We start from the raw sequence: 17,716 nt of genomic DNA, 5'->3' as shown, positions 1-17,716 counted from the left end.
TTATATGCTTTAAATGGTTAATCTTAGAAGAATCATGAACATTTAGCTCTTTCTATAGTATGATTAGTCAGTAAATAAATGTCATAGTAATTAACAGAATTACGTTGGTTCAAAATTAAAACAGTATATTATTCTCAATGATAAAAAATTTTCCTCAAACTTAAATTCTTTTAAAGAATTTTTATGTTGTCTGGACTTAAGAAAATTTTTATAAAGACAATTCGTGTCACCTACAGATTGCTATATAAATAGCTGCTGTTAATCAGTGAAGGCATTTGTACTGTATTTTGATGTGCACAAATGTATTAAAATTGTAGATGTATACTTTTATTTACGAATATGCTTTATATTGTAAACTGAGCATGATTCTTCAGTACTTTTTGTAAGGGTATATTTCTGAGAAGTATCATTTGGAACTTAAAGTAGAGTTTTCATGAGCATGGTTTTGATGCTATCACTGTGTAGTCATTGTTTAGAGAATTAATGTGAATACTAAGGGTAATATTATTTAATGTCATGTACAGTTAATTATTGGTCCCAAATCAATGGAGTTAAAATATTTCCTAATGTGATTGATATGGGAAATAAAAATTGTTTAAAACATAATGTATTTTTTGAAAAATGAATATATTTTCTTAAATGCTAAAAATATTAGTAATTATTTAAAATTATCAATATAAGTTTTTCAAAAATATGTGTTATTTTAAGAAGATATATATGTAATTTTGGAATGATTTCAGAGCAAAGGACTGACCAAAAACACCTTGAAATTTCTAACATAAAGATATGAACTTATGTGAAATTTAACCAAGTTACTTTTAAAATTCTTACTAGTTTACTAGATTTTGATATTTTATTTTGTGTTATCACTTTGTTCTTGGAAATTTAAGGTTTTGGAATTTATTTTTTACTGAGTATTCAGTATTTACTGACCCCTTGATGTATGTACTTAAACCCTACTTGTACCCAGTGATATAGTATGTTTTATAGAAGTTGTTGATAAATAGGAGTTTTAGCTTGTAGTCTGTTTGAATTGGCAGAAACTATAATTTCACTTAGATAAATTATTCTTTCTTGTTAATTTGTTGTTTGGCATTGGCTGATAATATTCCAGAAAGTGTTCTGTTAGAAAGTGTTTAGTAAAGGAATTTTAGTTTTATGCTAGAAAGCTACTTTTTCCTCCCTCTAAGCTATATTTAAATTTATACAGAGGCTTGTAAATGATGAACTTAACCAGAATGCTAAAAATAGTAGTAAAAGTCTAGCAGCAGCCACTTCAATTATCACCCTCAATTTTAATTTAAATTATTAAATTGATAGTTACTTCCAGACTTTTGTTTCTTTTTATTTTCCCCTTTAGTGAATAAGAGATTTCAATGTGCCAGTATAGAAGAGGTTGTGATGAAGCTTATCCTAAATATAAGTTAATACTGTTTTTAGTTTTCTTTTTTTCCTTATCAGTTATGTTAGTTCTTTTTCCCCCCAGCTTTATTGAGGTATGATTGACAAATAAAAAATTTTATGTATTTAGGTTGTACATGATTTTTTTGATTTTAGTTTTCATATGATGTATTGTTCAGTTACTTATACATTATTTATCCTAATTATTTATAAAAGAGCTCTATAAATCATGTATGCAGAATGTTATATATTCTATGAAATCCCACTATTTTGCAAGTGTATAAACTTAATGTACTTGTTATTTACTCAAGCCTAACTCAAACCTAATTTAAGTTTAATGCAAGAGCATATTGAAGGTGTTTCATAGGATCTTAGATCAAATATCTCATTTTTTTCATTTTCCAGTAGAACTCTAATGGTATTAGTAAACAAAAATTTCTCTTTTTCTCTAGAGCCTATTCATAAGTCAGTATTTTCCTTTTCCCATTCATTACTTTCTATGGCCTCTTAAATATATCATTTTTAAAATGTCTTTTCTCTTTTTCATAATATTTTGGTGAAAGAGAATGAGAAAATGCTCCACTAATTAAGCAAATGATAATGGAAATTACACTTCTGGAGTAATGTTCCATCACAAATTCCTGATGAAACTGAAGTTTAGTTGAGAAAAAATTTAATAAATTTTGTCTTGAATGGCTTGCGTAATGCCTGATAGATAATTATGGATGGACACACACATACACACACACACATACACACACACACACACACACACACACACAGTGGGGGTGGGGCAGGGCACAAGATTGACCTATTTACAACAATAAAAGCAGAAAATATTACTGGCCAAATTTATACTGAGAAATCAAATTGTCGTTGAATAATGCCATTCAGCATTTCCATATTCAAACAAATTTTTGAAGTATTGAGATAAACCGACCAGTATCCAATCAGAGTAAAAGTTCATTCCTAAATATATGTCTGGGAAATTTTCCACAGTAAAAATGAGCAAAATTAATTCACATAGCAGCATACTATGGTATTTTAATAATACCTTACGTTTGTAGTTTTAAAGTTTATAAAGTACTTTCACGTAAATTATTTAGTCTTTAGAATGACCATGTTAAATAGGTGTTATCTCTTTTTCTTAGAAAAGGAAGCTGGAGTTCAGAGTGATTGCATTGCCAAGTCATACAGTTGGAAAATGTCAAAGCTTGCAATTGAACCCAGTTCTCTGACATTAAATTCAGTTATGTAAGACATATCTCTTGCCCTTAAGTGTCCCAAAAGATGCAGAACCTTTAAAAACTTTCACCCCTGGGCTTAGTCACGGATATCCTACTGCACGCTATTGCCTTGGAACATTTCCAGGATCTCCCATGCTATCCTTCCTGTTATCTTGCCTATTTTCTTTTGCCAGCCTTTCACTGTGAATTCTATTTTTGTTTTGGGCGACTCCTTCAGACATTTTCTCAAGTCCTCATTCCTTCTTCCTTGGATACCAGTTGGTTCTCCTTTATTTTTCACCAGTTTGCTGGCTGGTTCCCCCTTGCCCCTGGCGTGAGCCATCTCATCAGCTTCCACATGCAGCTCTGCTCCTGATTCCTAGGTCCGAGCTGTGGACCTCCTCTTTATTCACTGGAAGATCAGGCATTAAGGACCTTGTATTCAGCAGATAAGACTGATTCTAGATAATTTATTGTAAGATAGAAAGTGTTAAGTTCTAAAGTGGGGTATGGATAAAGTTCTAGAAAATTTGGAGGTTTGGGATCATATCTAGCTTGTAAAATCAGTGAAGCTTTTGGCGGACATGGCATTTGAACAAGGTTTTGAAAGATGAGTGAATTTGGAGTTTTTGTTACAAATTGGTATATATACTGATAAGTACCACCAACTTGGTTAGCAACAGATGTAGGACAAAGCAGATGCAAAAATTGAAGGCATAACTTTTTATTAAGAATGTTTTATTAAAGTTACTCAATTTCTTCATTCAAGTGATTTGAAAATAGACATGGAATGCCATAGATTCCAGTGAAGTTTACAGGCTTTCAGCACTTTTTGCCATGATATTCTTAGTGTATTTCTCAAGCAGAAATTGTTGAAACCAGTGACTGGGGTGGGGGTGGGAGGAAGAGGTGTCATTGATAAATTATTAATATTGGAGGATAATTTTTTAAAACTTATCTTTAGTTAGATCAACATCTTTCTATATCTTTGAGTCTGAGCTTTCTGCTTATTACTGTAGTTTAACTAAGGAGCCAAAGTTCATATCACAAATGGATTTCATGATTTTATAGAGATAAAAATTAAACTTTAGTCAAGAAAGGTTGAGGCAAACCCTTGCTTTGACATTTTCATTTGAGGTGCTTTAACTTAATTTTGACATAACATATGATCTTTTCAAGAAATGATGCACACAGTGGAAAACTGCCCCCTGTGTTTGTTATTCATAGAAAGCAATCCAGCTTAGATGTGTGCGTGCAGCATGCAGCTCAAAGTAGTTTTAGTTGCTCAAAGAATGAATTTTTGGAGAATTCAGAGTTAGAGAAAATTATTTTGATGTTAATTTCACCCTGCAGTAAGGCTTCATAAAGATATTGTTTAATATCACAAAATTGCTATTAAGTAGTCTAATCTTATTCTTTAACAGTGGTAAAATTCTGATATCCATGGCTTAGTAAGGTCCTTTTCAGATTTAAAAAACTATGAATTCTACAAATAGGTTGGATCACAACTTTTGTTCTATTCTTTTTGTTACCCCATAACAAGAAGAAAATTTGGCCACTAATTATTATAGTGGTCAAAGGACATAAATTAATATAAAAATGTAGAAATTGCTTTCAGACTCAACTCTTCATGAGTGGGCAGATAGTTTAATGGCAAGCTTATTTAATCTCATGGATTCTGTTTTTCATAGTATCCAACCAGAGGATTGTTGTAAGAACTCAGTTTTACAATGTATGTTCAAGTCTTCATAGACTGTAAATCTCAACATTACTGTTTCTACTACTTCAATACTACCATCATCAAATTGGGGGTGGGTGAGGAGACCAGAAGCAAGATAAAAGTTAATTTTTCAGCCTAGTCTTTTTTTTAAAAAAGCACTTAACAAACCTTAAGTTTGACCTGTTAAAAGATGGGGTTAGAAGGACAGAATGGGATTTATTCCCAAAGACTGATATAGCTTATTTATTGGGAACAAAATACATTGTTAACTTGGGGTGGCCTGGGTTAGAGGTGTGGTTTAAGATTTTGAGCTAAGAAGAGTGGCTTCAGCTATTCTTTAAAGTTTTTCTGCAGGTCCTGTGCTTTGTGGCCCAGGTAGCTAGGCCTTCCTGTGTTAATGGTGTGGTTATTCCAGGAACTAAGTCCCACAGATAATAATTTCCACTGTCAGGGCGTAGGGGTCCTGAGATCTTGCTTGGCTTAGGGCAGGGCAGCTCCTTTTTTCAACAGGAGCTGAAAAAAGTTTTCAGGTTCTCACATGGGAGTTCCCTCCATCTTTCCACAGGTAATTTCTCAGGACTGTGTAGAGGAACCGGGGAAGCTGACTCTGCTGTGAGAGGTGTATATCCACACCAATTATATTCACCCTAGGATAAATGGGTCAGAACCATTTCCTTACTTTGATTATTAATAAGTTATAGAGAAATTGAAAATTTTTTTTCATGGTAATTTAGAGAGTCATTTGGCTAGTTGAAATTTTTTTCATTGACAAGTATTTAATCAGTGATAACTGCACTGATAGAACTAAAATTTTGAATGATCTGGAAATGCAGACCCAGTTAAGTTTACCTTAGGTAAATTTTAACAGTGGTACAATTTTAGACAGAACCAGTTTATAAAAGTCTTTAGGATAAGTCTTTCCTTTAATATGTATTTCTGTCTTAATAACCAGTATGAGTGTTATACTAAGAAATAATCTGCCTGTTTAGAACTCTTTCATGTTTAGAAATGACTGACAGAGACGCAGAATTTTCAACCTGGTACTGAACTCAGTAAACATCTGTTTCGAAAGCATTTTTGAAAAAATATATATGAAAAACATATATAACAAAAACATATGTAACAACTTTGTGTTCAATTTCCTTAAGTGGATACTCCCCAAGTCATAAAAATTGGCATAACGGTGTTTCGTGTGTGTATGGTATTCATAGCCATACGTGTAAAACTCTTAATTTTACAATGAAGTTGGAGTTATGTTTTTACTTTATAGATTTTTTTGGTATGATAGTCTTACTTTAATATTGATACAGATAGAAGAGATTGCTAAATCTTACCTTTTTGTTCCAGTTGAGAGTTCTTATATTTAAATCTTTGGTTTTTTTCAACGACAAATTAGTCTTTCAATGGTGTTTTCTGTTTTAGTAATGATATGTTTCTCTTGTGACTAAGTACATTATAATACCTTAGACTTGTCCCAGCTGTAAAGAATTTGATTAGGTATTGCAGAAAATAGAGTTCATTGTCCCAGATGAGTTGTCACGGCAACCAACATGGGGAAGAAGATAGTGGGAGCAAGTAAGTCAAGCACTACTTTATTAGTTAGAGTTGAGAGGTCACTGTCTTTGGGGCAGTGAAATTAGGGCTAGTTAATTGGCCTCTTCCTTGGTTACTAAGCCAATATGTCATTACAGCAGAAAAGGAAGAGTATAAATCCATCATGAATTTTAGGCTTATATTATATGATTTAAAAAACTAGGATTGTTGACATATTCATACAGTATTAAGCATGCTTAAAAAAATCCTGTTAAATGTCAAGCACTGTGCTAGCCTGGGAATTACAAAGAGGAAAAGAAAGAGTTGTCTTTTTCAGAGAGATTTCACCGTCTCATAGGAGAGGAAAAGTGAAAAATAATTACAGGGCTGTATTAGAAGTGCTAAAATAAAAGTAACTCAAGTGTAGAGAATGCGTAAAGCAAGGGATGATCACATCTGTCTCAGGTGCGGTATTAGAGAAAAATTTACAGAGGAGCACTTGAACTGGCTCTTGAAAGATGAATCAGGTTTGCCTGGAGAACAACAAGATGCTATTCTAGGCTGAGAGAACATCTTGCAAAGGCAGAGTGAGACAATATGACACATTAGTGAATAGTTGCTAAATAAAGTAAAGGGAGGAAAGAAGGTTAAGTAATAAACCAGAAAAAGAAGATAGGGGTTATCTCATGAAGCACTTTCTATGCCTGTTCTTTCAGTGGTTCACCAACCATTTATGAGATAATATGAATAGATTTATTGTTTACAGGAATTGGAAGGGGGTGAAACAAAAGACATAAAACTGAATGAGGACATTGTTGAGTAATCTAATTGAGAAATGATGTAGGGGTGGAGTAGAGTAGAAGAGGGGTCATAGGAGGCAGAACCAATAGGATTGGTAATCAACTGGCTATGGAGGGCAAGAATGTGGGAGATGACTCCCAAGTTTTTCCTTGGATGTTTGCATGGGCAGTGATGTCATTCACTCAGATGGAATTATAAGAGGAAATGAATATTGGAGCTAGGCTGGGCTATATAATCAATTTAGTTTTGGATATATTGATCTTTGTGGTGCCTGTCAAACATCTGAAGTGCTAGAAAAATTTGTGAATTGTAAACTTACAGGTAGAAGTGGAAGTTGAGCTTATGTGAAGTAGCGTGTGCAGAATGAGAGGGAAGGAGGGCTCAGAGGGATCCCTTTTCCTTTCTTATGGAGAATGCCACCTTTTAGAGTTCAGTAGAGGAAGAAGAACACTTACAAGTAATTGAGAAGAAGCTGGGGGAGAACCAAGGAAGAGTGGTACCAAAAGTTCAGGAGAGGAGAGAGAAGAGGTTAAAAATATATGTTAATATTTTGTATAGAGTGGTAGTTTTATGTGGAGACCTAATGTGTCTAATGTAGTCATAATCTCTAATTTAGCTGTATTATCTCATTTATAAATATTAAATTTATTATTTGGAATTTATCCTTAGAAACCATATATGTATGTACATGTATATAAACACACTGTCTACGTACTACAGATGTATGCTATTACCATAACTACTATCACTTAAAACAGCCCAGAAAAAACAACAACAACAACAAAAAAACCAGCCCAGAAAGTTGGTATTATCCAACTTTTTATTGCAGATAATAAAACTAAGGTAATTTGCCTAAGGACCCATGGCTAGTACAGAGCTTGGATTCAAATCCAGGACTTCCTGGGTCCTACTAGGCAGTGGTGCCTGTTTATTGAAATCACAGCACACCTATAAGTTAATGATGTTTCTCATTTCTAAACCCTTTTATAAACGTAGGTCTAAACTTTAGAACTTTAAAATGTGTCATTCAAAAAAAAGTTATCTATTTCTTTTGCTGTTATTATTCAAAAGTTTAATAATATGCTTTCTTGGTGTAATTGCTTTTCAACTTTTAAAATGTCATGAACATAGTTGGTGTTTAATACATTTTTCTATTATTTTTTAGTCTTTAACTTTTTGATATGATCAAAGGTTCTCTTCATCCTATATCTGCTACTGTCAGTATGTGTTTAGTATACAAGATTTTTTTTAAAGCCCTGATTCCTTTATTAGAGAATGGTATTTATTTTATTATTATCATTTTTTATTTTTTTGGCCATCCCACGCATCATGCAGGATCTTGGTTCCCCAACCAGGGATCAAACCCGGGCCCTTGGCAGTTGAGAGCGCAGTGTCCTAACTACTGGACCGCCAGGGAATTCCCTCAAAGATATTTTTGTTGCTAAATAAATATTAGAGTTCATTCTTACTGATAGGTCTCAGACTAAATTTTAAAAACACAGTGAATTATATAAACATAGTGAAAAGTATTGATTGTTATTTGGCCTATTCTTTTTCCTGTTGAAGTTATCTGCAGTTTCCAGCATTGTTTTTGAAAGGTAGATGTACCTCATTAGATATGTTATCATCCTTCAGTTCTAGTTAAAACCAATACCAAAGACTCTTGTTATTTATTATATTTATAGCTTTAGAAGATGCTGCAGGGTTACAATCTCAGCTTTTCATAGGAATGGAAAGGGGTGTGTGTGTTACAAAAGGAATTTTATACTTTTCTTTTCATCATAAAAACCCTAAGGAGAACTGGAGTGGTAGAAATAACTAACAAGTAGGAAATCTTGAATTCTGTTCTTAGCTTTTCCAGTAAATATTAGGGTGACCTGGCAAGGTACTTCCTTTCTCTGGGCCTATTTCCTCATGTGTAGAATGAGGGAATATAAGAAGATAAAAAACTTTTCTTCAGCATTTGTATTTCTTTAATTATGGTAAAGACTTCGAAAGTAGGCAGATTATAACATTACTTTTATGCTGGCCATGGTTTCAGTGCAAAACAGGTTAGTAAAATTGCAATGTCTATGCTTTTGATTAAATCAAAACTTCAAGTTAATTGACTTTCATCTTGAAAGGAGATATTAAAGAGAGCCCTTTGATTCACTTAAAACCTCTATAAGAAGAATGCAAAACTTCTCAACTTGCAACTTGAGTTAATCTTAATATTTTCTGCTAGAGGAATTTATTTTTTTTAAATACTTTTAGGTTTTAGACACTTTTTTAAAAGTTATAAATTATATACTTCATAAAAAAGTCTCTTATGTGTAATTGAATTGAAATAAAATAAAAATGACCAATATATTTTTCATCATGTTATTTCTCTGCTAAAAATGTCTCTTGTTCTTAGTGTTATCAATGGAACCAGATTACTAGAAAAACTGAAAATTTGGGAAACTTGTCTCAAAACTGGGGATAACAGTATTACCTACCTGGTAGAATTTTTGTGAAAATAAATTGAGATAATCCATATAAAGTGATTATTAAGCAGTGCTTGGCACTAATAAATACTCAGCTAGTGTTAACCATTAATAGGATGAAGAACTTTTAAGAGGATTTAGACTATACATTGACTTATAGACAGAAGGTGAAGCAGGATAAGGTATTTAGATTCTTCTGTTTGTTATAGAGACACCAGATTGAAACAGTTGTAGGTACAGAGTGTTAGTCTCATTTCCTCTACCCTGCCCCACAGAGTGGAACATATATTTTGTTCATCTTATAGCTCTCATGTCTTACAAATAACTTCCCCAAACTACTCCCACCACTAATATTACTCTTCCTCCTCATAGTGATGGATCTCAAGTTATTCTAAAGTATAGTTAATTTCTAAGTCAGTTGCTCAGAGAAACAAAACATTGTTTAGTTTTGAATATTTTAATTTAGAGAGTGACAACAATATGTGTCATTTGGCTTTTTTCTTTCTGGTTTTAAGAATTAGTTTTAATCACATGTCAAAAAAGTATTATCTAACATTCTAGAAAGTGAATTTTGATTCATTTTAATTCAAATATTTTGAGTATTAGTGGCAGAATAATTTAGTCCGATCCTTGTCATTTATACCAGAAAATGCACATGTGATATGAAAGCAAAATTTAGGATTTTTTTCCCCAAATAATTTAAAAATTTTAAACAAAATTTTCTTTCTAAATGTCATAGCAGAATTTTGTTGAAAGCTAAGACTGGTAGATTATTGTCATGGTTTAGGTAGAAGAAATGAAAATAGCCAGAATAATCCTCTTAAATAATCTTATTTCCATTATTTTTTCTTCATGTTGAATCAAAAGATGATGAAGTCACAATTAAATCTAATGAATATTTAGGAGAAAATATTAGGTAAAGAAAGATATTCACTTAACAGTGGTTTATATGGAAGTTATTGTCCATATTACTCAGAGTAGGGTATTGAAGATAATAGTGAATTTTGGTTAGGAGATCACAATAGTGAGAAGTACAAGTTACCAAGCCTGAAGCATAAAGCCAAGGAAAAATAGGTCTCTGACAGGAGAAGAAAACAAACCATTCCTGTATTAAGATTGAGCATAAGGACAGTCCAAATTCTAGTACAATTTATTTGGATATATATTTCAGAGTTTACCTTAAAAGAGAGCATGAAGTAGTTTGGTACTTAAACTTGGTGAATTATAATTATAAGGATAAGAAACATTTCCTTATAAATTAGCTAGAAATTTTGCCTGAATATTGTTCTGGACAAATTTTGTGAACCTTCTAATTACCTTTTCTTCAATTTTTTTAGATCAACTGTTCCATGTATTAGCCTTGCACATGCGGCTTTACAGCATTGATTCTGAGTATAATCCTTGGAGAAAGCTCACACAGTTACTAGAAGAGATGAATTCACAGTAAGTATTATTGAAAGATTAAAATCAATTAAAACTGTTTTTGAAAAATAGTTAAGTATAAAAATAGGATTGAAGTTCTTTATAAATATGTGAATTTTCCTTATGAAACTCAGAAATAAAAATTGAAAACAGTTTACCATTATACTTTCTGTAAAAATTGCCTAAAAATTCCTACTAAGTGAGAAAGTCTTTTAAAGAATTTCATTGGTTTTTATGCAGACAAAACATTCAGATAGAGGCACAAAATAGCTGGTAGTCTTTCTTTTTATGTCAGAATTGATCAGTGGGTTCAGGTAACCGTAGACTGATCCTGTCATTGTAAAGTTCCCCATAGCCTTTCACTTAATGATTTTTGAAACCTGTGATTATTCTTGCCTAAATCCAGTATTTCATTAGGTACTGAGAAATAGTGATTTTAAAAAACCACAAAAATTTTCCTTATGATTTATTAGCTAGGTTGTTTTTATAAAGAAAAACTTTCCCAGTATCAGCTGTTTAGTTACCCTGAAACATAGTTTGGCAAGATGAATGCTTAATTCTTCCCTATTTATAAATCTTCAAAGAAATGAGTTGATACCCTAGCAACTTCCAGTGGTAACCAATAAGTTGTGGTTATTATGATCTCATGGATTTTTATATACTTGATGCATTTCACTCTATTTCAGGCATTCTTTTTTTTAAAATTTTTTTCTTTTTCTTTTTCTTTATTTTTGGCTGTGTTGGGTCTTCGTTGCTGTGCGCAGGCTTTCTCTAGTTGTGGTGAGCAGGGGCTACTCTTCGTTGCAGTGCGCAGGCTTCTCATCGCAGTGGCTCCTCTTGTTGTGAAGCATGGGCTCTAGGGCACGCGGGCTTCAGTAGCTGTGGCGTGTGGGCTTGGTAGTTGTGGCTCATGGGCTCTAGAGTGCAGGCTCAGTAGTTGTGGCACACAGGCTTAGTTGCTCCACCGCAACTAAGTGTGGAGCAACTAAGTGTGGGATCTTCCCAGACCAGGGCTCGAACCCGTGTACCCTGCATTGGCAGGCGGATTCTTAACCACTGCGCCACCAGGGAAGCCCCATTTCAGACATTCTTTTCAATGCGAGTTGCTTCCTTTTAGGTTAGTGAGAATCCCTTTAGGTTGGCTATTGTACTTCAGCATGATCAAAGTGGTCTTTGATAATGCTTTTGCTTTCTGACACAGTAAGTTGACCTGGGTTTATTTTGTACATTTTCCACTCTGTACCTGGAATCAGCCATTTCTCCATGTAGTTCCATTTAACGGGAAGTGGTATTTAGACATCACAATCTGGGTGCTAAGGAGTATCCATAGCTACTGTGCTATTATTGCTTATAGGCCATTCCAGTGGACAGGATTAGGAAATATTTTTTTAAGGAGAAAGATCTTGAGTTCTTACTGGTGTTTGCAATTTACACATAAGATTGTAAGGTTATGTTTTGTTTCTTAACTTTTTTGTTATTTACATCTTTTTTCTCTTATTCTGGAAATCTTGGTTCCTAGTGATATTAATAACAGCATTACTATTTGCATAACCTACAGTATAACTACAATTCTTTTTTTTAAATACCAATATTAGTACTAATTATAATTTCTTTTTGTCCTTAGAATATATACCACTAGGGATGTACAGACAAAATACTAATTTCTAAGTCATTTGAAGTAACTTTTTCTTGTGTGGTTATGCTATCAGCTTGATTTATAGTTTTTATTTATATTTTTTTTTATTTTATTTATCTATATATTTTATAGATTTATTGTTTTCTTTTTTCCCCCTCAATATTTAAAGCAATAGTGCCCAGCTGTAGGATAGAACGTAGGTTTGTATATGCTGGAAAGATCAATAAGATACATTTAAAAAGGGGGGGGGATAAATTAGAAGTTTGGGATTAACATATATACATTACTGTATATAAAATAGATAACAAGGACCTACTGTATAGCACAGGGAACTCTACTCAGTATTCTGTAATAACCTATATGGGAAAAGAATCTGAAAAAGAATAGATATATGTATAACTGAATCGCTTTCCTGTACACCTGTACAGCATTGTACAACATTGAACTATATACTCCAATATAAAATTAAAATTTTTTTAAAAGGCAAAAAAAAAGATATATTAAAAAAGCAAAAATTTTAAAATCATTGTTATAATTCTATTTTTGTTTAATAATAATAAAACAAACTATGGAATGTTATTAACTCTGAAAAGATTGCCTTTTTTACCTTGATTTTTAAATTTTAATTATGTAAAACATATTTTTTCCAAAGTAAAAATTATATAATAAAGTAAATTCAGAGATATATGTCTTTCATTTCTGTCCATTTGCATTTCTTTTTGTGAACTCCCTAAATCTAGTTGTTGGTCTTTTTCTTCTTCATTTAAAAAATATGTTTATGGATTGTGGATATTAGTCCTTTGTGTGATAAGTTGCAAATATATTTCACCAGATTGTCTAATGTCTTTTTTGTGTGTGTATGATTTTTTTTGCCATGAAAAATTTTATTTTTAATGTCATATTTATTAATCTTTTTTTTTAAATTAATTCTGGAACTTGATGCATTTTGACTCAGGTCTTTTCCTGGTTATAAAAGGATTGATTCATTCATTTTTTCTTGTGATGAGAACTTTTAAGATTTACTCTCTTAGCAACTTTCAGATATACAATACAGTGTTACTAACTATAGTCACCATGCTGCTCATCACATCCCTATATGTACATTACATAACTGGAAGTTTGTACCTTTTGAACATCTTTACCCATCCCCATCCTCCATCCCCCACCCCTGTCTATGCAATCACCAGTCTGTTTTTTGTATCTATGAGGAGTTTCTTTGTTTGTTTCTAAGATTCCACATGTAAGTGAGATCTTATGGTATTTGTTTTTCTCTGTCTGACTTACTTCACTTAACATAATGCCCTCAGGGTTCATCCATGTTGTCACCAATGGCAGGATTTCCTTTTTTATGGCTGAATAATATTCCATGGTATATATATGCCACAGTTTCTTTATCCATTCACTCATTAATGGACATTTAAGTTGTTTCCATGTCTTGGCTATTGTAAATAATGCTGCAGTGAACATGGGGGGTGCATATATCTTTCTGAGTTAGTGTTTTCCTTTCCTTCAGATAAACACCCAGAAGTGGAATTGATAGATCATACAGTAGTTCTGTTTTTTTAATTTTTTGAGGAACCTCCATATTGTTTTTCATAGTGCCTTCACCAATTTACAATCCCACCAACAGTGCACCAGGGTTTCTTTCCTTTTCTCCCCATCCTTACCAGCACTTGTTGTTTGTTTTCATTTTGATGATAGCCATTCTGACAGGTGTGAGGTGGTATCTCATTGTTGTTTTGATTTGCATTTCCCTGGTGATTAGTGATGTCGAGCACCTTTTCATGCACTTGGTCATCATCTGTATGTCTTTAGTAAAGTATCTACTCAGATTCTCTGCCCATTTTTTAGTTGGATTGTTTTTTGCTATTGAGTTGTATGAGTTCTTTATGTAGTGTGGATATTAACCTTTTATCAGATATATGATTCTTCTATTTCTGTGGCTTCAGTTTTTACAGTTAGATCTCTAATCTATTTGGAATGTTTCAAAATGTATGGTATAAGGAAGAGATTCAATCTTATTTTTTGCCATATAGTGATCAAATATCCTACTGCTTTGCCTTCCCTACATAAGTAAATTAAGACATGTATGCGAAGAGAGAGGAGAGAGAGAGAGAGAGAGAGAGATGGAAGAAAAGTTGAGAAAGTGCTTTGCTTACTGATATGGAAAAATCTCCATTCAGATACAATATTAAAAGAAAAATAAATTCAGGAGCACTAAATCTGTACTTTATGCTACCACTTGTATAATCAAGGGGAGATGAGGAATAAATTTGTATTTGCTTGTTAAAATAAAACAAAACAAACCAGATCCATACATATGTGGATATTGGATTTATAGCATAGATGGAACTGTGGAGCAGTTGGGGAAGCACAGTCTTTATAGTGAATGGAGCTGGGTTAGTTGGATATTTATATGAGAAATAATTAATATTGACTCCTACCTCATGCAGAACCTATTCGGATTTTGCCAGTTATTTCAGTAATATCCTGGGAAATGCAAATGCAGTGCAAAGAAAATTCAAGATCGTGTTTGTGTTTAGTGTCATGTCTCTTTAATTTCCTTCAGTGTGAAATCTTTCCTGACTTTGTATTCCATGACATTGACTTTTTTTTAAAGAGCTCAGGCCAATTATTTTGTAGAACCCCTCAGTTTATTTTTGTCCAATATTTCCTTGTGGTTAGATTCAGGTGATAAACTTTTGGCAGAAATATCGCATAAGTAATATTGTGCTCTTTTTCGTGTGTCACATCAGGAGGCACATGCTGTTGATTTGTCTTCTTATTAATGTTAATAACTCTGATCATTTGGCTAATGTGGTATATGCCAAGTTTTTCCACCGTAAAGTTATTATTTCATCCTTTGTAATTACTAATTATCTGGTGGGGGTATACTTTGAGGCTATGAATAAATACCGCTACTTCTCAGAAAAAAAAAATTGTATGTGTGTGTGTTTGTAGACAAAATTAGTAAGCTGTGAGTATTTTGTATGTTCTGGCTAAGGAAAATAAATCACTTTTCTTGATAGTAGCTAGTAATTTTCTTTCCTGACTAGACTTGCATACTCAAGGACAGGGATGGTGTGCAGATGAAGTATTAGAATGCCTAACTCTCTGAGTCTAAGGATACTCAGCAAACAAGAGGTTTCTTAAGTGTAGTATTGGTGAATTAAAAGTTTTAAAGACCAGACAGAGGTACTCTGCTTTCCATATTACTGATTGCTGGGTTGTGTTCTTTTATAGCCCTAAGATTAGTAGGATAGTACTAAATGCTGCGAACAGTTATCCAGTGTTTACATCATGCTACACATTTTTGTGCTTTGCATATATAATCTCATTTAATCATCACCATAACTGTATAAACTAGGTACCATTGTTGTCTCAACTTTTACATATGAGGAACATGAGGCTTAGAAAAGTTAATTAACATATTCTTTAGGGGCACACAGCTGTGAAGGAGTAGAGCTGATCTGAATCCAAATCTTTCTGATTCCAGAACCTAAGGAAGCATAGAGTAATAGCGAAAAACTTAGGCTTCGGAATCAGAAAGATTTGGAGAGATTTGAGGAATTTCTGGAAAATCTGGTTGATTTTTTTCCCCTTCTTATTTGCTCTCATTTTTATGGTTCATTAGTTCACTAACTTGTAATATTACAGTTGATTATGTCATCTGTGTTTCATTTCTGTATAAGAGTTTTAAAATGGAAGTATCTTTTTCTGTATTCTCACTTTTAATCCTTTTACAACATAAAATTATATGTCTAATGATATAGGTTTCTCATATACACTTTTGTCTACAATCCTCATGAAAATTATTTCATTTTCTTTAAATTTCACTGTGTTGATAGTCACTTTGGTTTAAAAAAAATGGGAAAATTAGGCCTATTAAGTCTAACCCACCCATTTCCCCTTATTATCCATGGAATTAATAGTAGTGTACACTTTTTATAATCTGGATTTTAAAGATTACCTAAAAACTTTGAGATAGAGATAATTATGTATTTTAAAATATTAAGCATTTAACAGATACTTGTCACAATGATGATATTAAACCCCACATTAAAAAACTGTGGTTGGGACTTCCCTGGTGACACAGTGGTTAAGAATGCAGGCGACACGGGTTTGAGCCCTGGTCCAGGACAATCCCACATGCCGTGGAGCAACTAAGCCCATGCGCCACAACTACTGAGCCTGCGCTCTAGAGCCCGTGAGCCACAACTACTGAAGCCCACGTGCCTAGAGCCCATGCTCTGCAACAAGAGAAGCCAACGCAGTGAGAAGCCTGCACACTTCAAAGTAGCCCCTGCTTGCCGCAACTAGAGAAAGCCCATGTGCAGCAATGAAGATCCAACACACAGCCAAAAATAAATAAATAAATAAGTTTATTTTTAAAAAAACACCAAAACTGTGGTTGACTTCTCTACAGTGGGGTGTATCCATTCATTCATTCATTCATTCAGAATATGTGCTTACTGTGTGCCAGGAAAGATCCATTCCTGTGTCCTGAGATGATTGTTATTATCTTAGTAGCCAACAAGCTCCAGGTTATTGTTTTTATAAATTTTTCCTGATTATGAAATTGTAGTTATTGTACAATGTTTAAAATGTACAAAAATGTTGAGAAAGAAAATGAAACAATCTAAAATCTCATAACCTACCTGCTATATATAGTTTGTTACAATTCAATGAACTCATGAACCATAAAAATGAAACATAATGTCTCATAAAAATGAGAGACATTTCTTTGCAGTCTTTTTCTCTGTGTGTGTGTGTATATATATATACACACACACGCAGAAATGCCATGTGTAAAATAGATAGCTAGTGGAACATGCTGTAAAGCACAGGAAGCTCGGCTCGGTGCTCTGTGACAACCTAGATGGGTGGGATGTGGGGGAGAGGTGGGAGGGAGGTCCAAGAGGGAGGGGATATGGGTGTACATGGAGCTGATTCACTTCACTGTACAGCAGAAACTAACACAGCATTGTAAAGCAGTTACACTCCAGTAGTAAATAAATACATAAATACATACATAAATAAAAATGGAAAAAAAAGCTGTTTGAATCATATTGTATCAGTTTTAGAATCTGCTTTTTAAAAATAACACCAACCAAATTCCCACATCATTAAAAATTCTTTAAACGATACACCTAATTTATTTATTTACTCCCAATTTAATTTACAGACGTACAAAAGCTACCACTTGTGTAATCAGTGGAAAACCATTTCTGTGGGAATTTGAATAATAGGTGAGGAAATGGTGTCCCCTCGATTTTTTTTCTTTTTAAGAACTTTGGTCATGTAAAGAAGAGATGCCAGAGAGACTTAAGAGACAAGAAATACTAGGATTCATGGCATTAATGGAAGGTTACCTTTGGAGAGAAAGACAAGTGTATTAAAGAGATATTTGTAGAGAATAGAGCCATTCAAAGAGCTGTCATCTTCTGCCAGTTATTTAAGCTTCACAGCAGCAGAGATTGGTTTACTCACATATGTGTCCAGTGCCTGGCAT

The 17,716-nt window shown here is 33.2% G+C and overlaps 1 protein-coding gene across 1 annotated transcript in view; it reads left to right on the top strand.

The window, feature by feature from the left end:
- UBR3 (ubiquitin protein ligase E3 component n-recognin 3) overlaps positions 1 to 17,716 on the top strand; it is a gene marked incomplete at its 5' end in the record, with an annotated part of 232,512 nt that overhangs the window by 171,537 nt on the left and 43,259 nt on the right. The window contains 1 exon segment of the mRNA XM_082657756.1: positions 10,484 to 10,589. Within this exon segment, the coding sequence (XP_082513882.1) occupies positions 10,484 to 10,589 (106 nt within the window).

This window comes from Grampus griseus (genome assembly GCF_964374135.1).
Source record: "Grampus griseus genome assembly, chromosome: 7".
In the NCBI taxonomy this organism is placed as follows: Eukaryota; Metazoa; Chordata; class Mammalia; order Artiodactyla; family Delphinidae; genus Grampus; species Grampus griseus.
This window is presented reverse-complemented; position numbering and strand designations above follow the sequence as displayed.